This window comes from Ceratina calcarata, unplaced genomic scaffold, assembly GCF_001652005.2.
Source record: "Ceratina calcarata isolate Rehan_Ccalc_2016 unplaced genomic scaffold, ASM165200v1 scaffold97.2, whole genome shotgun sequence".
NCBI lineage: Eukaryota > Metazoa > Arthropoda > Insecta > Hymenoptera > Apidae > Ceratina > Ceratina calcarata.
This window is the reverse complement of record NW_017181113.1, coordinates 1,569,992-1,590,315: the sequence shown is the minus strand read 5'-3', so window position 1 is coordinate 1,590,315 and position 20,324 is coordinate 1,569,992. Positions and strand designations below refer to the sequence as shown.

Here is a 20,324-nt window from a genome sequence, read left to right as displayed (position 1 = left end):
CTATCCTCGCGTTATCGTGCTCGTTTTAAATAAGTTCAGGAACTTCTTAATCGACAATTTTGTAATTCTTTAAAATTTCTTAAAAGAAATTAAACTCCGGTCGACCTACAAAGGTAAATCAATTTTCTTAAGAAATAATTATAATCCGTTAAATAGGAACCTCATATCTTTGTAACAGTGTAAATAAAAGAAATATCACATAAAAGAAATATAATTCCAAATCGCGTCCACGTTCATTTTACTTGTTCGCAGTTGCAGATTTTAAAGTGGCCGGATCGAATAACCAGTTCCTTAATTTTTCGACACCCTCCCCAGTCATTCCGCTAGTCTCGAATATAGTTAGAGTTTGCGTGGCCTCCTTTTGCAGCCGCGAGTATTGAAGAATTAGCAGGGCTTCGTTCCGCATTTGACGATAAGAGAGGTCCATCTTATTCAACGTTAACGCGATTTTGATGGCCCGCAATCTAGGTTCCACTAGCAGCGAGTAAAGTAACACTCCCGCCGCGCTTATTTGACAGAGATTGCTCGCGTCCACCACATAAATTATTTTCCCTACCTATAAGAAAATGATATATCCGACATTCTTTTTAAAATTTTCGGAAACACTTTACCCGGTCGAAATAATGTTTCCAAATGGGTGCCATGCTACCACCAATATCTCTCACGATCGTGTCAAATTTACCGGTGCTATCCTTAATCGTGAAATGATTTATACCGTTCGTGGGAACGGTGTTGACCGCGTCGTCTATCACGTCGCCTTGCAATCGTTTCATCAGAAACGTTTTGCCAGATTTAATAGGACCGAGACAGAGACACATCTCGTCTGTTATAATTGTCTTAACTTCCTACTTGGTATCCTACAGCATATTGATTTAACAGACATGTTTCTAGGCCAGAGTTATTGAAACGAGGATTAATAAGAAGAATACTTTTTTCTTAGTATAATTAAAAAATGTTAACAGTCAATACAAGAAGTTCATCAGGTGTCGCGTTACATACCTCTTAATTTTCGTGCCCTTATTCAAAATAACAAACTTTGAGATTACATAGACAATATCGCTAGCTCACATAGAACATCTGTTCATAAAAATGAAATACACGACCTATTCAAATGAGCAGTTTAAGATTTCATCATTGCACGTAACAAATACTGAATGCACGAACTTATACCGTACGACGTAGAATTTTCACGTTCAAGTGCTTACAAACAATTGTTATTATCAGTTTCATAAGCGTCATGTATATCTAATGAAGTAACGTAACCATCGAGCCATTGTATAATTTCTTCGAAAATTATACATTCAACATTTACACAGTTCAGTCACACGTCTTTTATTCGTTATTATTTATATAGTAACATCGGCAAGAACACATTTCTCCCATATTTTAATCACCGTAAAACAAGTGTAACATAAAAGAACGATATAAACTAATCGTATAAAAAAATGCATGTTAACAGAACAAGAAGTTAAGTAAGAGTCATATCATTTTTAGCATTTATCAGATATTGTTAGCCACTCGTAAATTCAATACGAAGCAACTCAACTAATATTCGAACATTTATACTTATCGCGTTGACTGATATTGAGATAACGCACGATATACAGGTACAAAAGAGAACTCGAAAAATATGAACGGTGAAAGGTGCGTACTCTTTAATAATTACGTTTTCGTACGTTCCATGTTCTTCCTTTTTCAATTGAAAAATACGAAAATGTAATGCCATTTGCCGACGCGCACAAGGCACAAGAGGTTTCGCCCTCGGTAGCGCAAGTCAACGAAATGGAACCGGACTCCACTATACTCCTCGCCATCATCTCGATAATTTCTTTATCTAGCTTTCTGTACAAATATATTTATAGTATAACATCCGATAAATACGATTATATACAGAGTAAGCCTTTTGAATCTGTGCAATTAATTCCGTATAGACCAATTGTACCACGAAATTAATTCTTCTTCCTTTCTCTCTTATAAGTATTACGACTAGACTAATATTTACCAGTTCGAATTTGGCTCGTTTATATACAAGATCGTACTTGGTAAGGCATCTGCCACGATTGTAGACGTTTATCTTTGCTGCCAGCTATGATCTGTGAAAAGCTGCTTTATATAATCTGATAGAATATTCGAATGCGACAGAGGATGCTTTAGATACCTTATTGTCCACGACTTCCATGCTCAATAACATATTCCCGGGTCCAGGTATACTGCATACAAGTCGATATTCCTAAAATTTAATGAAGAATGTATAAGTTTCATCATTCTAACGTTAGGTCAAAGCTGTTCATCAAGCCTTCTGGCGAGCAACGGCAGGCACTGTTGGTAGTATTCAGTACAGCGGAGTGGAGGAAAGACACTTGTGGTTGAGATAATATAAGCTAAATGCTCAGAAGGAATTATCCCGTAGCAAGTGTATACGGAAATTGATCACAAAAAAGTTCATAAGACGCGATTTTGAAAACATATCCTTATTAAAAAATTATCAACTTGACAAGGATCCGAAGTTTTACTTTTTATTTTCAATTGTTAAAATCAAAATGTATCATAAAGTATATCAGTTACAGTCGTGGCAAGACGACTTTTTTCTGTGAATTACCTTTTCATTGGTAATTAAATTAGTGCGACGCAACTCTGTATTAACCATTTGAGTATTGAACAAGTTTTTTGGATATATACTAAAAATGCGGAACCGATTGTGCGTGTACGGAAAAAATTAATAAGATTAATCAACTAATTACATCACAAATATTGCATTATTATAAAGAAAATAGGAAGTAGCATTTTTCGCTTAAATTTCTTTTGATTTCGTCATTACTGATCTTACTTATAGCTCGATAACAACAGTACCACATTCACTATCATTTTCATGAACATTGCTATGCATTTTATCATCACAAACATATTTATGCATTGATCCTATCATTATTTAAAACAGCTATCACAAGTAAAAAGCATTTTGAAATATTATATTATTAAAGTAAGTAGAAATCGTACGTTCCGCAAATGCAATCAGCTTCAACGAATACAAAATTGATAAACAGGAGTGCTATCGCGGTCTCCGCATTTTGGGCACAACACAAGAAGAGTGCTACTGAGCTCTTTAGCATTCAAACGGTAAAATAAGAATCAGTGAAAGCTATAAAATTAATTTTTGCTTTCCGTCACATACATGACACTCCTTCAACTAGATAGTAAGTAGTACAAGTAAACGTGTACAAGATTGCCCGCCAATTTGTTCATGCCCTGATACGCTGCCCGCATATATAAGTACCTTGGTATCGAACACGTAAATGTTCCCGTCGTAACAGCCGGCGAACAACAAGCTTTTGTACAACCGCATACATACTATACCCACGCCGGCATCGTATTGCATCGTCTGTTCTCCATTCTATAAACACGTTGTTATCGTCATCGTTGATAAAGAAAGCATCCTAGTATGGTTTAGCAGAGTACGAACCGTGAAATCGAAGACCGGTATCGAAGTACTACTGGTCCCGCAATAAATCAGATTGTGATCACGCATCAGACTGTACACCGTATAACTCCTTTGGCCGCAGATCGTGCGAAGAAACAGACCGTTTTGAGCGTCCCTAATCGTTATCGGCTGGCTACGCGAAGCGACGATTAGAACTCTTCGTGGACCTTCGTTGGTTGCTTTCAAAGCCAGCACGGATTTATCCGAGAACTGAATACTGTCTTCTTTGATAGTACCTGACTGAAAGTTTTTGCACGTCGCTTCATTGCGTTAATCGTTCCGTGGTTTAACAAACCTTTATGTGGTAACGCGAGACGTGACCGGATTTAGTTCCGACGAAGATTATTCCCCAAGCCTCGTCCATACATTGTATCGGACTACCCACATTCGCCGTATCTCTCGCTTGTATCCCAGTCTAGCGAGATTCGTTTGACAGATGTAGATACACACATATGTGATGGCTTACATCAAAATGAAGTACCTGATACTTACCATGACATTGTAGCACCGTAAGGTTCCATCCAGTGAACCGGAAAAGATCCACTCTTTGCTGATATCTGTATAGCTCGCGTTGCACATGTGTAAACAAGTAACAGCTGCTACGTGCCCTTTATATATGTTTAATAGTCCATTAGACGATTGATTGTACCTGTATATTCTACCGTCTTCGCTCGCAGCTAGAAACGAATCCCCGAAAACCTAGGGCATACACTACTTTTTACGATTACTATTGTTAAATCGGATGATTCTACTTCAAGCACAGACGATCCAATCTAGACTGAAATGATTTCAAACAAAAATGAAAAGCAAACCACGGTGATGCAAGGAGAGAAAATGAAATAATAACAAGCAATAAGTGTGCGTAAAAAAAGATTTCATTGTCTGTCTGTAGCATACATATTTCTCTATGTAAGATGCATTACGGCTTACAACAGTAGTTGCCTATCATCTTTTGTGCAACGAAACATAACAAAAACTATTAACGTTCATAATGGAAATAAAACTATAAAAGGAACTGTTAGAACGAAATGAAATGTCAAATCGAAAACGATAACAAATGAAATACTATGAAATGTTATAATGAAAATAAAACTTAAATTGTTACGATGAGAATAAAAAATAATACTATAAAGTGTTATAATGAAAATAAACGAATACTTTATATGTATGTTTTAACGCATGTTCTTTTGGACTTTCTCCATCCAATTTTATATGTCTTTACCTTAATATCTAAAATAGGACCATTATGAACCGTGTACTGTATTCTCGGTAATTCCTCGTCAGCCGTAGTATCTATCACAGTCAATGTAGGCGGAGGATTTTCACTGGGCTGCTGATTTTTGGCAATTGCTTTCTCATCCTCAACCACGACATCGGAGCTCTCATTGTTCTTGATCTGCTCCTTCGTCAAGACCGGCATAACTTCGACCGGTTCCGCACATTTTTCTTCATCGCTCGTATCTATCTTGGCAGATTTGGGCCTCTTAACTCGAGCGAAATTCGTTTGATCGTCCGATCGCTTTATCGTCTTCGAAGTCTGACTCTGCGGAGATTCTTTCTGGGAACTTATCAAAGAATCTATTTGGGTAAGGGTAGGATGGTATTGGGACTGAGTATTAATTCTGGAAATTCGATAACTTTGCGATACGTTAGGATTTACATTCAAATTCGAGGCTGCGCGTTTACAATCTACCACTTTTACCACGCAGTTCATCATTTCGGATATTGTATGTAACTTCTGCTTTCTAATTGCCTTCGAGCATTCGTTATCGGAGTAAGAGGCGTCTGTTTCGGAGTTGGTGTTTCGCTTTTTCTTCTGACCGCGACTCTCTTCGCACTGCAACAACGCGGGTGACACATCTTGAGTCCTGGAAGACTTACACCGTTCTTCCGGCTCATAAGTCGCGGATGTCTCCGACTTCGTACGTTTCTTCACCGGTTCTTCGTACTTTGATTTTCGCCGAGCAGTATCCTTAGTATTTTCTCTCTTGCGTTTATTCAATTTCTTATCGAGGTCTTCGTCAATTTTCAACGTCTCCGTATTCTTGATAACAGATGATGTATAATCATGATTACCGTTCTCTCCGCTCAGATCTTTCACGATTTCTCTTGCTTTATGCGATTCTTTATAGTTTCTAAGACTTATAAAGTGATCGTTCTTGGTCTTGCAATTAGATTGTAGAGTAACGTTATCTATATTATCTTTCTCGTTTGATTTTCGTTCATGCGTTACTTTAGAGTCTTTTTCACCAGTGTCACTTATGACGATTATATTTTCACTGTCGTCCAATGCAGTTGAATACTCGTAAACTTTTTCGATGTTGTTGATAGCTTCTTCATCAGGCTTACGATTTTCTTCGTTAATTTCTGCATTATTCAATGCATTGGTAGAACTATGAATATTCTTATCATCTTTATTCGTTTTATGGCGAGATTCAGTGTTCTTTGTCAGCTCCGTAGTTTCCACGTTTTCGTTCTTTAAAATCTGCGGAGCAGTGGATTCAATTTTGTCGGGATTCTTGTCAGAAGCTTCAGACGATCTACTGACCTCCGTGTCCCCCTGAAGATGTTTATTGCCTAACAATTCATGTGCATTAAAACTCGCAGTCTTGTTGGGCGATCCATCACAAGGTTCTTCTCCGTTCCTTAACGTTTGTTCCTCTTCATTCTGTTTGGATTCAACCTTCTTTTCAGAAACGATGGATGCAGTTCCTTCAGTCGGTTCTCCTTCCGTGTAAAGCTTTTCCGTCTTGTTCTCTGCTACTGCGTTTATTACGTCGTCCATTTTCTTTAACACATCGTCGTCCGTTTGATTCACCACAGAATCTGGCAACTTCCGTTTTTTACTTTTTCTCCTTTTAATGTACAGCGTGGAAAGCGGTAGATCCTCCTCCTCCGCGGTCAAAACAGTCTTCGGCAACTCGTAGCGCAGCTCTTTTTTTCTCTTTCGTATCGCGTCTCTTTTTATGCTCCGCGCTTTAGCGATCTCCTTCTTGTACGTCTCCTCCAGGAGAGCGAGACCGACGCTCGGATTCTTTTGTTCCTTCGTTCTACCTGCATGCTGAGGAAGAGCATCCAAAGTACTGTCATCCGAGTATATCGACGCTCTAATCTCCGAGCAATTTGTATCTGTGCTTTTCAAACTCGCCGCTCTTTCTTCGTTATCTCTTATCGGACGATTATCGATATCTACTAATTTTTCTTCGGCGATTTCCTCGATTGGCTTAACGACCAGATGGTTGGCCGCTTCTGGTTTATCGCCACTAACTAGATCTTGGTTATCAGTCTGCGTAGATATTTTATCAATAACTACTCGCAACTCAGTTGCATTAGTTGCAACAGAGACTTGACTAGAGTCTTTCACTACTTTCGTATCGAGATCCGTATACACTGAGTCCGTTTCTTCTGCTTCATTTACGTCGGCCCGGTTCTTCTCTGCGAGTACGATTTTTGGGAATGCAGAAGGTACGAGTCTACGTACTTCATGTTTCTTTTTCTTCTTCTTCTTCTTAGAAACCAACGAGCTCTTGCCATCATCGGAAGTACAAGCTGGAACATAACAGTTATTATTCTCCGCTTTGGACGTACTCGGTTCCCCTACGTTAATACTGGTTTCTATCACGGATGAACTCTCCACGATCGCGGAAGTTTCATTAGTCTTAGTTTTCTCCCGAGTCAATGGCGATGTCAACTTGATCGAAGTTCGAGGTTTCGATGCGTCCGATTTTTGCTCCTGCATCACGATGCTCTCCTTCAGATTGTTATCGTTGCTTAGTGAAGTCTGATTCTTGGTCAGCATCTGGTACAAAGCCATCTTCTCTGTCATCAGTTTGTGAATCTCAACGTCGATCTCAATCATTCTAGCCATAATATCTTCCTGCGCGTTCGGATATTTAACTACTTCCACTGTACACGATTTCATGGCATCCTTTATCGTCTCCTTTGGAGGCTTCAGTTTTTCCTTCTTAGCCTTCAGTTTCGATTTGTGCCGTATCTTGTGCAACGATTTATCCTTTACCTGTTCCGATTTACTTGTGGCTTCATTCGTTTGGTTAGATTCATTGGGTGCGTTTTTCCCGTGCAAAGTAGGAATTTGCCGAATCAGCAAACCGTTGTTGAATTTCTCAAGTCTCACATTCATTTTAATTGCCGATGCAACGATTGGCATGGTAGCAGTTTCCGTTTCAGTTTGTTCGAGCAGTTTGCTCGGCTTTGGTCGGACTCCAAATTCAGAATTCTGCCGGGAATCAATTTTCTTAATAGTCGTTTCTTTATTAGGCGACGTAGATTTCTCTTTCCCTTCCGTGAGAACTTCCTTATCGGCGTTATTCTTATGGAATACTTCTTCAAAGTTTATGGGGTTCGTCGATATAACATCGCCTGGATTCACTTTGTCGGATGATCTATCCATGAAAAAATCGGTATCCCTTGCGCTACAATCTTCAAGGTCGACGTCATTTAACTGTACTTCAGTTGATTTTTTATCTACTATTCTGTAATACTTATGCAAAACATTAAGAGATTCGTTGCCTTTTTCAGAGACGTTTGTGTCACCTGCGGGTTGATTTTCTTCGCTGCTCGTTTTACCACGTTTATCCGTTCCATCGTCCTTTTTTATCTCTGATATACATGTGCTTCTATCATTCGTGTTTATAACATTCTGTTGTACTGCTGCATCCTCGGACGGAGAATCTGTTTTTCTTATGGGATCTGAATTGAAATTCTTATTAAAACGATTGAATATATGATAGAAATTGTAACTTATAATTTCCTTACCTTTATTGTCAAGTTGAGCGGTATTAACATCGTTCTCGGTAGATATAGCAGGAAAACTTTTGCACTGGCCGCTTGGACTGTTTGGAGATGTCAAATCGCTTTTCGTGATTTTATCATGGACATTAAAATTTCTTGAGATTTCAAGAGATTTAGACGTCTCGTTTTGTTTTACATCGTTCATTTCAGATATCTTCGATTCCGTAACGAGACTAGAATTGTTTGTCAAACTTTTTATATTAATCGAAGGGCCACTCTTTTCGATGTCAACGTTAATTCGTAGACGTAACTCTTTAGAGGGAACTTTACTTTCTGTTTTTTTATTACCGTTCTCGTCCTTCGAATTTATCGAGCTATCAGTTTGATTTACAATCTGTTGGCTTGAAAGATCGCTTTTTTCAATTGTCTTAATAACATTCGTCGATCTTTCATTACCGTCAACAGACTCTTGATTTGGTTTTATCACAGAATGTATTTCTTCCCGGACAATTTTATCCTCAATTTTCAATCGTGAATTCGAAGCACTTGCTGCCATTTTCTTATTTGAAACTTTTTGTTTACTCTTAGATGTGTTTTTGTGCTTCTTCGAAGACCTAAGGTTATCGAAATCCAACAGTTTTTTGTTCTTCATGTTTTTCATTTCTTTCAATTTCAACTCCTTTTTACCCTCCGACCGAATGTGAGTATGCTTGGGAGAGTCGAAGAGCGAAATTAACTTCTTCGATTGCTTCTTCTTTTGAAGCACAGGCTTCAATTCTTTTTGCACAGAAGGTTTTTTGGTTTCGAGGGCAACTCCGTGCAAAGATGATTTCTTATCACTTAGACATTCCTTTCCCTTCACGCTTGAATCGAAATCTATGGGTGAAGAGAAGTTCTTATGATTAGAATTTGATTCCAAAGATACTAAAGATTTTTTGTCTTTTCGCGCAATAGGCTTTCGTTCTTCTCTCAAGTTAGTTCGTATGCTAACTTCTTTATTTTGATCTCCGATTAACGATTGATCCTTTGATTGCACGTTGTCCGCCTCAGGTTTTTTCGTTTCATTCGTTGTATTCAATTTATCTGAGTCCAATGTATTCATAGGCAAGGCACGAGGAGTATTTTGATTCGTCGACGCAGTATTTTTCGGGTTTTCCTTTAACTGAGTTTGATCTTTCAAACGCTTTCGTTCTTTGTACGCACTTATATCGATCTTCTTATAAATTTTGTTCGCTGTTGAACAAGCACTCGTCGTAGCAATCGAAGATACGTTAACTTGCTTCAAAGAGACAGAAGCTGGTGCGATAATTTGCTCTAAATTCTTCGTTACTTCCTTATCTTTATTCGCAACCGAAATACTTTTCATCTTTCCATTGTTCGAATCCGCTGCACTGTTCTTCGCGATCTGAACTTTAATGAGTTTTGGCACTGGTTTCAACTGCGTATTAGACTTAGCTTGAGTCTGGTCGGATTGATTTTTGGTTTCCGACATCGACGTTATACAAGCGACTTTAAGAACTTGCTGCTTTTCTATTTGCGATTTAGCCGGATCAGGAACAATGCTACCACGTTTAAAAGAGTTTATCTTATCTTCCTGATTTACTTCCTTCTTACCCTTATCGTCCGCCAGTAATCGAAATTCTTCGAATTTCTTGCTAGACTCAGACGAATCTGTATAGCTTATTCTCCTTTTCCTCTTTCGTCTCTCCTTCCTGTGTTTTCTCCTCTTCTCGCGTTCGCGTGATTTCTGTTTATTCTTTTCCTTCCGTTGCTCCTCTATCTCAGCAACTACCACATCCCTTAACGCTTCATTAACAGATTTCTTCTTCGCGATCTTCTCATTCTCCTTGATCACTTTCAGCCACTTCGTTACGCTAGGGGAGACCGCCAGCTTGTCGCTGTGGCTGCTGGAACTGCTCGTACTGGAAGTATCGCTGCTGTTGGAAGTATTACTACTATCACTGTGCGATTCATCCGTTTCGATTGGACGACTGACAGGTCTGAATACACGAGTTACAGGACTAGCGCTCGAACTTCTCAGAGGCGATTCCGACGAGCAATGTTTGTGCGTGTGATCCTTCCTTTTGTCTCTTAGATTTTCGCTGCTGGTAGAAATAGTTTTTTGCACAGTAAACGAAGCTGTCGCGCTGCTCTTCGACTTGTACCTCGCTTCCCATTCTTCTTTAGTCAAATTCCTGTACGCGTCTAAGTTCTCTCGCTCTTCTCGGCTCCATGACTCGTATTTGTCGGGTCTGAACGGGTTCCGATCTTCGGAACAACATTTCCGCGCTCTCGATCTACCCGCACTCGAGTCGGTTAGCTTCTTCGCCTGCGCGATTCCTGCTAAAAAAATGTCATCAATGTCAGCTATAGGGTTATTAGTTGGCAGAGCAGTGTTATACTTGAAAGCTTCTGTTACTGGTTGCGTTAACGAGGAACTTGTACGCGTTTCGTTTGATCTCTTACCGCTATCAAAAATCGAAGGCCTCTGTATCTTCTTCGCTTTTTCTTTAACTTCTGACGATATATCATTCAACTCGGTCTCGTCAAGCAATACCTTTGGCTCGTCTTGTTGCTGCTGCTGTTTACTCTCAATCTTATTCAACGACGAGCTTCTGTTCTCCATTTCGGTTTTCCTTACATTCTCGGATAAGGATTGAACCTCCGAGGCTTGTTTCTCGGGTAGTTCAACTTCGGACTGTAGAGATTCCAGTTGCAACACCTCGCTCAAATGATGAATGAACTCTGTAGGTAAATCCTTGACACCTACGATGTCGCCCGAGTCTAGCATCGCGTTCAACTGGTTCATGAATTCCTCTCGATCGTACTCTTTCATCTTCTCATCTTCCGTGTTTCTCATCTCCAGAGATAGGCACGGTTTTCTTTCTTTCACCAAGTGTTTCATCGCGATGTCGAACTTGCGAAGGCTCGCATTATTCAGCATATTGCAAATGTCATTTTTACTCATCTTCAGAAAACGACTGATTACCTTGGCCTTCCACGAGGACTCCGAAGTAGGGGCCTTATCTTTTACGGCTTCTCTTCTCAACTTTTGATTATTTTCTGTGCTTGCGTTACCCGGTAACACAGTGCCCGGAACGCGCTGTGATTTCTCAGAGTCTCTTTTATCACTCATCCAATCAGAAGACGTACTTGCTTTCTCGTTACTTACTGCTAAATGAGTACTCTTTCTCGATTGGCTCTCCTTAGAGTGTACTCTGTGTTTATTAACATTCAGAGATGCGCTTTGGTGAATTTGGTTCTCGGGAAAATTTATGGGAGTCCTCAACCACTCTTCGGTTCTCTTTAATCTACACGTTATAGAATTTATGTCTAACACTTCCGACCCATGGTCTTTCAGTAATGTACCTTCATAATCTTTCATAGTTGTCCTGGCGTCTTTCTCTTTAACGTGCGTACTGTGAACTACGTGTCGGCTATCTTTTTTATGCGAATACTTTTTATTGTATTGTTTCGTTGCAATATTCGTATCTCTCCCCTTCGCCAGTACAAAATGACACGCGGTTTTGTCTGGCGGAGGAATATCCGACGGTACTTCAGGAAATACTGACACATTTTCACTCTTGTTCTCTTCCGTCATGTTCATTATCTGTCTTGCTAGTTTCATTCCTTCTCGCATTCCGTCGTCCATATTTCGATGGTCATTAAAATTATCTCCTGTCGGAGCCTTCGGTGGCGGTGGAGTAGAGTCCTCGATGCTCGCGAGAAGCGGCGACGGTTGCGATAAAGCAGGTGGAAAATTCATTGAAATGAACGATTGGTGTGGCGGCACGTTTATCGGAGGTAGTTGCGTGTAACTTGGACTTACGTTGAAGTTCGTCACGGACGAATTTTCTATTAGGTTTAACGGAGAAGCGTAGCTTGTTAATTCTTGAGGTGAAAATCGGGGATCCAAGAACGGTGAAGGTTGAAAAGTTTCCTCTCTTTTATGAACTATTGGTGGCGGTTGCTTTGGATTGTATTCTGGTACTTGCTCACTAACTGTCAATGGAACGTTTTGGATCCTAGATTCTCTAAAATCGAAAGTAAGCGGCGATTGTACAGTCTGCAGGCTACCCTGCGAGGTATTTGATTTCTCAGACCCTGAATTTGATCTTGGCTCGAACGTAAGAGGGTAACTGTTAGAAGGAAATGGCACTGATGCCTTTTGCTGGGTACTATGGCTTGTAACAGGTACGTTGTGTGAATACGATGGGAGATGAGCGTTCACTGATCCAGGCAATTGATTAAATCTTTGCGTCCCATGAAAAAATCCATGTTTCCCGTTCTGTCGAAAGCGATGGCTAGAACTGTGAGCCCTCGTATCGATCCTAACAGGCGTTAGCTTACAAATATGGTCATTTTTATTTCCCCTTGCATCGTCATAAACTTCATTGTAACTCGTACAAACAGCTGTCGCGGAATCGGTAATAGTGTTTGACGGAATCTCTGCATCCTGAATATGTTGTATGTTTGCATTAATATCTTCTGCAATATTTCTGTTCGCATCTTCTTTCGATTTCTGGATTCTTTCTTTATCATTTCCACTTGTTTCTGTAAGGTTTACAGCTGAAGATTGTTCGGCGAGTAAATCAGTGACTGGTTTCGTAGATATAAAATTTGTGTCGGTGTCGTTCGAAACAATTGGCAACTTTCCATCGGCTTCATTTAAATCTGATGCCAATGATGCCAACTTCTTTCCAGTGTTATCTTGTAACTGAAGATTCTCTGTTTCACAGATGGGTTCAGGTAATTCGTGATTTTTATCATTTGCTTTATATGTTGGCTCTGATTCTTTTTTATCTTTAATAGTAATTACGTTATTTGTACTTGTAGCGTTAACTGTAGGCTCTTGTTCGACGATATTTATATCCTCGTTAGATCCATGATCTACATCTTCGAGTCTGGAATTATTGCTATCAACCCTGCCTATGTCTCTAAGGTCGTTGAACGTTAAGTCAAGTTCAGGTGGCTCGTGCCTAAGTTCAGGAATACCCTTCTTCCGTGTTTCACCTTCTTCTGGAGTCTTGTTCGAAACACCAGGCAATTCCTCCTCCCCAAAGTGTGTCAGATCTTCCACAGTCATAGACGTGGATAATTTCTGCTTTAATTTGTCAGCTGTCTCTGAAATTTTTCGTTGACGTTCTTCTTCGGAACCTGGCAAAGGAACTTGATGTTTATCCTCCACTTCTTCTTCTACTGGTAACAATTCTCTGGGTGCAGGATGTCTTACAAATCCCATAGGAAAGTGGGAGGCTGCTGGTCTACCAGAGCTGGAGTATCTTACTACTCCTTGGCTAATGAATGCTCTATTTCTGATATTTGGTCTGAACTGTAAATTGTTACCTCTGTACATTGGATTGTGATGGAAATTCATGTTGTGTTGCCATGGCGGATAGTTTGCCATTTCCATCCATTTATCTGAGCTTGGTGGAAAGTGGAAGAAATTCGGATGATGAAATCTGGATCCACCAAAGTCATTACTTGGTCTGGTTACACCAGCTCCCCTTGATCCAAATTCTTTCCTACGATATCTGCTGTTGCTCATCACACTGTGTTAATCGTAACTGCTTATTTTATCACAACGCATTTAAGCTCGCACTCCTCCTAGTAATCACATAATATGCTGACTTAATGGTAAAAACGTTAACATACCGTATAGTTCATAGGTTATTCTTTGACTTAGAGACTCACTTTGGCAAAAGAGACATTCAAGGCAAACTTGTACATCCGTGGAGCTGCACATTCCCGACGTATTCACACTTGCTACGACTGAAATACCGTTTATCGTAAATAATTACTCGAAAGCCGGATACAGGACAGCAGAGTGGAAGAGAAGCTCTTTTTCAGATCTCAATAAACAGTTAGCACTCTGGCAATTTCTTATTACCAACGATACGCATCACAATCGATGCACACGAATCTTTTTAGATTATTACAAAAGACGTCGGATCTATGTGCCGCGGGCACCATAATAACAACGCGACGAGCACATGTATTATTCAAAATATAATCGCCATGTTGGGCGATAAAATTTCATCGATGCAACAACGAGTGTCTCACTGTCACTGCGTTAGCAGTACTTGAAAATACTTTCTCGATCAGTTATTTTGACAATTTATTCTCAATCGTATTTATAACAAATATGTTCTTGATATACACAATCACAGCGTCTCGCTATACCAATATACTCTATCTCTATTATGATCTTTACCGTATTTAAAACTAAAGTTCGGTCACGAACTCGTTGACCTGTTAGATTCGTCTTCATTCATCATTTTGCAAAAATTTATAATAACAATAATAATACGATTTAGCAATTAATAAAAACATTAAAAGTACGCATAATGTCCATTCTTTATATCGATTGTACAAATTTTCGATGATAATTGCTAGATTCTTTTTTTACATTAATCTTTCAGACGAATAAAAAATACGATTTCGTTATAATTGTGTAATCGCTAATGAAAAAGTGTGATTTCTGCAATCCCGTTCTCTCAATTATTCTTTCCCACGTGTTTCCCGTTCTTATTAAACTTGATGATTAGTAAGTTTTTTGCATCATTTGGAACCTGATATAGCAGCGGCAAATCTCGTGTCTGCTCGTGTCGCGAATCTGGTATAGGAAACAGCAGCCCCACCATCATACGTACGTATAAGGAGCATCAGCAATTCTGTCGTACTTAACAGTAAACACGTTACGGCCGACCAATAGGAATCAAACGACGGCGAATGCGTCTGTGTTAGCGATGCCAGAATCGTAAAGCACGTTTGTACATACAATGTACTTTTGTATCATCAGGCCGTACTGATTCCTCACCGTCGGGAGAGTCGGGAGCGATCATCCGAAAGTTATAATTTTCCGTTTGAGGATGGCCGCGATGCTGTCCAACTGTTCGCGGTTTGTGCCTCGTGTAATAACAAGAATTAGTATATCACAAACGAAGGTGAGCTTCCCGTGAACATTTTCATTTACTATTAACGAAACGTCTGTGACATATTTCGGCTGAGAAGGATCTAACGCCCTTCCGTGTAAAACCTGCTATCAAGGTTGCTGAAATACCGCCCTTACTTATCGCGACGATTATATAAGCGTTACTTGCACGGCACTTTACGGTTACATCTCCTCTGTCTATCAGCCGTAATCTGTCAACGAAGATTTAGGAAACGGTTTATCACTGTCAAACGAAAAGTTTCTCTCCATAGATAACCAAGTAGATTTCGCGATCGAACCAGGTGTTGTTTAAGCTCAAGGTTCTTCATAGGCAACACCTATTTTTATCTGTTCGATTCCATTATATCCCTCCCTTCCGATGTGCATCAAATTATATAAACATTTCTTGGTTTCAGGTTGTGAAATCTTTTAGTCAAGGTAAGACTGCTAAATGAAATTGATACAATAAAAAGGAGCAGTGAGCTCTGTTGAAAGTCTCAAAAACATTGTCTTTATAGAGAGGCATATCAACGTTGGGAATAACCATGAACATAAACTACTAATTGTATCAAATCATTTTTGTAGGGCACATTCTATTTATCTACACGCAACATGTGGTCAGCAAGAACTCTCGATTGTAAGTTATGAAAGGTGCATCTAAACGATGTAAGTGCCGCGTCGATCTAACAAAAGAATTTTAATACTTCGCTTTAATTCGTCTCTAGATGTACAAAATATAAGAAATTTCACCATTGGACAGATCAGGCTAGACATATTCATTCAACATCTTCACTATGTAAGCAGAATTTTGCCTGAGAGCATATGGAATCAACAATTCTTACATAATCTATATATTTACATAACAGGGGAAATAAAGGAGGTTGTAGTACCACCATTTGCGGAAAGTGTCAGTGAAGGGGATGTCAGATGGGATAAGAAAGCGGGTGACCAAGTGAAGGAAGATGACGTCTTATGTGAAATTGAAACAGACAAGGTAAATTAAATTACTATTAAAAAGCTAAAATNTATAGGAAATGCGTTTTTCTGAAGTATATAAACTTTTGGTATTGACTGTATAGCCATATACATCCTTAAATCTTGACCAAATCACGCTAGATTTAACTTTCCTCTTTTCAAACAGTTACCTGACGACCCAAAAAGCTTTTTATATAGTGTTTCAGCTGAAGGAGAAAATTAGATTTAGATATTTAGAAATCTATCCTCTTTTTTTGTTATGAAAAAGATTCATAGCATGATATAAATGGTTTCGAATGTGGAATATTCTGTAATTGAAATATTTTTCTTCCGTCTTGCTTTTTTCGAATTCATTAGCATTTATATTTATATGTAAAAAATGTGTCCTCTCTTCTACTGTGTCGTGTAAAGCGTAGCGATACAATAGAAAAAACTACTCATGTTTTACATAAAAAATTCCAATGACCTCGATAACGATTGAAACAAATGAGTCAACAAAAAACTTTTGTTATTGGATATTCCCCATTCGAAACCATTTAAATCGTGCTATGAAGCTTTTTTATAACATTAAAAATTCTATACATTTGATTAATTTTCCGGGTAAAATTGACGTTCTTATTGCACCGCTTCGGAGTCTATCCCCTTAAGAAAACGGATTCCATCCTCAAGAAAACTATAATGATCGCTTTGCAGACTTCAGTTCCTGTGCCATCGCCAGGTGCCGGCGTTGTAAAAGAACTTTTTGTCAAAGACGGTGATACGGTAAAGCCGGGACAAAAGTTATGTACTATAGACATCGGTGCTGCCGGCGGGGCACCGCCGGCCAAACCTGCTGAGAAGGCTCCAAGTCCACCTAGTGCAGCGGCACCTGCACCCTCACCGCCGCCACCACCGCCACCTCCTCCTCCTCCTCCCTCAGCTGTACCACCGCCACCGCCACCGCCGCCGCCACCACCTGCTGCAGCTGTACCACCTCCAGCTGCTCGACCTCCACCTCCTCAAGCACCCGCAGCATCTATGCCGGTCGCTGCTATCAAACACGCCCAGGTAAATGTGGCAAGAAGTATTACACCTGATCTTCCTCTCATACGGTGAAAGCAAATTGTGCAAATACTGAAAACCAGAACTCTGAATGAACCATGTTAATGAAAATCGCTTAAATTTAACTATACATCATAACTTCAACTTAAAAAGTACCATGTGAAAGGACTGTTAGGTATATCTCCTTTTTACGTAAATGTTCAACGAAGTAAAACTACCACTTGCAGTCGCTCGAAAGCGCAAAAGTCCAACTGCCACCCGAAGATTACTCGCGCGAGATAATCGGGACGAGAACGGAGCAGCGAGTGAAAATGAACAGAATGCGAATACGTATCGCTGAACGATTGAAGGACGCTCAAAATACGAATGCGATGTTGACCACGTTCAATGAGATCGATATGAGGTAATTATCCGACGAATTTCAGAAGTTCTCCAATCTTTCTCGATCTTAATCCCATGTACCTTGTTATAGCCGTATTATGGAGTTCCGTAAAATGCACCAAGAAAGTTTCACAAAGAAGTACGGCATCAAACTTGGATTTATGAGCCCGTTCATTGCAGCGAGTAGTTACGCTTTGAAGGATCAACCGGTAGTAAATGCTGTAATAGACGGCAATGACATAGTTTACAGGGACTATGTCGATATTAGCGTGGCGGTAGCAACACCGAAGGGACTTGTCGTTCCTGTCATCCGCAGTGTAGAAAACAAAAATTTCGCGGATATCGAAATCGCTCTGGCAGCGATCGGCGATAAAGCAAGGAAAGGGAAAATATCTGTTGAAGATATGGACGGTGGCACGTTCACGATAAGTAACGGTGGCGTTTTTGGTTCATTGTTGGGAACACCAATCATTAATCCACCACAAAGTGCAATTCTTGGAATGCACGGCGTATTCGACAGGCCCATTGCAGTGCAGGGCGAGGTAAGTGTCAGATGTAATTTAATGTAATTATCTCGGTTTGAACTGTTCCAATCGGTGATGGGCTTTCAGGTAAAAATTCGTCCAATGATGTACGTGGCTTTAACATACGATCACCGACTGATCGACGGACGCGAAGCTGTAATGTTCTTAAGAAAGATCAAGGCAGCCGTGGAAGATCCCAGAATTATTTTAGCTGGCCTTTAAGCCTCGTAAACACTTTTACTCAGGATCGCTTCGAACACGCCTCTCATCACATCCGGAACATTTTGTACACGTTGTATTATATTCTGTTCAATGAGGCTTTTACTTAAAAACGAGCATGCTCTTAAACACTTATCGATCGTTGTGATAAAGGAAAGTATGAAACGTCGCAGGAACGGGATGACGCAAAGTATTCCTATTTGAAAAACTTAATCGTAATAACTATGTTAATATGTACTATTTCGATTCATTCATGTCCCAATATTCAGCAATACGAATCGATGTTTCTATAATATAAGATACGGCAGTCGCCCTGCCGTTTTATAAGATTTTTAAAACTTCAACCGAAAGCCAGGAGAATTCATATCGGCATGAACTTATACTTTAGTATATATATACTTGTGGCTCGAAAGTTAAACTAGTCGGAGGACAGAAATTTGATGCTAAATGTTTTGGTTTAAAGACGTTTGCACCTCGGAATTGGTTGTTGTTGATTCAAAATTATTTCATGCACCCCTGGACGTTGAAAGTGTTCGGATCATTTTATAAACACATTTTTTGTTAGTCAAACTTTATGGGTGCATCTATACATCGTTGTTTTTAGCCACGTGTATTTGTAAGAATCGTTTTATCGTTTGTAATTGTATTTATTTTTATTCTAATGGCCTTGAACGAGACGTCATAAAGAAGCGATATTCGAAAAGCTAGAAGGAGATCCTTTATTGCCAGAATAAATGTATCGAAATATTGAAATAAAATTTCACGAATCTATATAACGTTGTTATCATTGTTGAATTACATTCACAAATACCACGCTGCAGCGTTAAACTAGATGCGTGCCTGGAAAAATTCAATTTCTTTATTCGTGGTAATTCCAGTAATCCGTTTACATGGTGAAAGTGTAAGTACCAAGAAAAAAAAATCATGTAAAAAAGTTACGCAAATTCTGTATATAATTTAACATAAACATTTATATATATTCAATAGAAATGTAATACGCAGTGGCTCACGAAAGTATTCGGATACCTTTTAACATGGAATAACTTTTTTAATGTTAGATCAAATAGCATCATTTTCTGTGGTATAGAAGAAGACTTAATTTACTATGTAATGGGTTAAAAGAATTTGCTAAAAATTTTTATTGGCAGGAATTGCGAAAATAGCAAACCAATTTTTTCAATCTTTTGGGGGTCTCTAATAAAAATTTGGAACATCTCCTTTGTAGAGCTAACTAATTGTATTTACAATTACAATTACATATAATTATTAATATGCAGTTTGCAGTTTGGATATTGCCGTTGACCTCAGTTGACCTGATGCCGTTGAGCTGTTTTATACATGTAGCTCAATGCCTGATACATGTACGTATACGCACCGAGGAGATAAGTATCTCCTCGGTGCGTATACGGAAAGATTACGCGTGTAGTGTACGTGGTACGTGGTTCGAACTTCGCGCGCAGTGAGCTTCTCCTTAACCCTTTGGCCTACAACCACGAGTCTTATCCTTATGTCAGGCAGCTGGTTTCGGGTATCTTCGGAAACAAGTGGGGCGCGTCGTGTGACGTGTGACGACTGTGACGCGGCGCGTGCATGTGTGCGTGTTGATGCGTCAGTCGAGCGAATTTTAAATTCTGCCGTCTTCGAACATTCGAACTTCGGAAAGAAGGTCGGAATTTTCGGTGCTGATTGCGTGAGTCGAGCGAATCTAAAATTCACGGTCTCCTCGAGACTCGGAGCCTTCGAAGCTCCGTGTGTTCGAAACCCGGGCGCTTCACTTCATTTTTTTGTTTATTCAACAATTTACATAGTCGACGTATGCGCATTAAATGGGGCAGAGGGAAGGGACTACAACGGAAAATGTTTTCCAAGTTACAGATTGCAATAACAATGAATTTTTATTTATCATTTTGACTTATACTTTACATACTACAGGTACAAAAATAAAAAATTATAACGCACATATCACGCATTTAATGAACGATATGAGACTGATCGTTTGCTGCGCCGTTCAGTGTAATTT

The 20,324-nt window shown here is 39.5% G+C and overlaps 3 protein-coding genes across 7 annotated transcripts; 1 reads left to right on the top strand and 2 right to left on the bottom strand.

Annotated features, from left to right (window-relative positions):
• Window positions 1–217: 217 nt before the first annotated feature.
• Window positions 218–1,084, bottom strand: LOC108631888 (ADP-ribosylation factor-like protein 16). Its single transcript, XM_018036101.2, has 3 exons — window positions 1,000–1,084; window positions 612–857; window positions 218–556 (listed from the first exon to the last, which is right to left on the bottom strand). Exons 2-3 carry the CDS (start codon window positions 816–818, stop codon window positions 239–241), a joined length of 525 nt encoding a protein of 174 aa, XP_017891590.1. The 5' UTR covers window positions 819–857; window positions 1,000–1,084; the 3' UTR covers window positions 218–238.
• On the bottom strand, window positions 914–14,503 carry LOC108631886 (uncharacterized). Of its 5 annotated transcripts, none has more exons than XM_026819214.1 (10): window positions 13,925–14,502; window positions 10,697–13,837; window positions 8,255–10,573; window positions 4,701–8,188; window positions 3,971–4,177; window positions 3,774–3,893; window positions 3,461–3,718; window positions 3,275–3,391; window positions 2,159–2,230; window positions 2,002–2,093 (listed from the first exon to the last, which is right to left on the bottom strand). In XM_026819214.1, exons 2-10 carry the CDS (start codon window positions 13,776–13,778, stop codon window positions 2,022–2,024), a joined length of 9,735 nt encoding a protein of 3,244 aa, XP_026675015.1. In that variant the 5' UTR covers window positions 13,779–13,837; window positions 13,925–14,502; the 3' UTR covers window positions 2,002–2,021. The 5 variants fall into 5 exon arrangements, with proteins under 5 accessions (XP_017891586.1, XP_026675015.1, XP_026675016.1 ...); XM_026819215.1 differs by having other exon boundaries at window positions 8,255–10,570; XM_018036099.2 differs by having other exon boundaries at window positions 8,255–13,387; window positions 13,577–13,837.
• Window positions 14,504–14,959: 456 nt separating this feature from the next.
• LOC108631924 (dihydrolipoyllysine-residue succinyltransferase component of 2-oxoglutarate dehydrogenase complex, mitochondrial) lies at window positions 14,960–19,075 on the top strand. The gene is made up of 9 exons (XM_018036159.2): window positions 14,960–15,177; window positions 15,581–15,602; window positions 15,750–15,801; window positions 15,890–15,960; window positions 16,031–16,158; window positions 16,833–17,186; window positions 17,408–17,583; window positions 17,653–18,103; window positions 18,173–19,075. The coding sequence occupies exons 1-9, from the start codon at window positions 15,103–15,105 to the stop codon at window positions 18,305–18,307; spliced, it is 1,464 nt and encodes a 487-aa protein (XP_017891648.1). The 5' UTR covers window positions 14,960–15,102; the 3' UTR covers window positions 18,308–19,075.
• The last annotated feature ends 1,249 nt before the right edge of the window (window positions 19,076–20,324 follow it).

Coding starts and splice junctions, on each gene's coding strand:
- LOC108631924 (XM_018036159.2), top strand. CDS start 15,103: ATGGCCGCGATGCTGTCCAACTGTTCGCGGTTTGTGCCTCGTGTAATA. Junction 15,603..15,749: donor TGTGAAATCTTTTAGTCAAG/GTAAGACTGCTA, acceptor TCATTTTTGTAG/GGCACATTCTATTTATCTAC. Junction 15,961..16,030: donor TCATTCAACATCTTCACTAT/GTAAGCAGAATT, acceptor TTTACATAACAG/GGGAAATAAAGGAGGTTGTA.
- LOC108631888 (XM_018036101.2), bottom strand. CDS start 818: ATGTGTCTCTGTCTCGGTCCTATTAAATCTGGCAAAACGTTTCTGATG. Junction 557..611: donor GGAAACATTATTTCGACCGG/GTAAAGTGTTTC, acceptor ATTTTCTTATAG/GTAGGGAAAATAATTTATGT.
- LOC108631886 (XM_018036096.2), bottom strand. CDS start 13,778: ATGAGCAACAGCAGATATCGTAGGAAAGAATTTGGATCAAGGGGAGCT. Junction 3,392..3,460: donor TACCGGTCTTCGATTTCACG/GTTCGTACTCTG, acceptor ACGTGTTTATAG/AATGGAGAACAGACGATGCA. Junction 2,231..3,274: donor TTTACGTGTTCGATACCAAG/GTACTTATATAT, acceptor ATTAAATTTTAG/GAATATCGACTTGTATGCAG.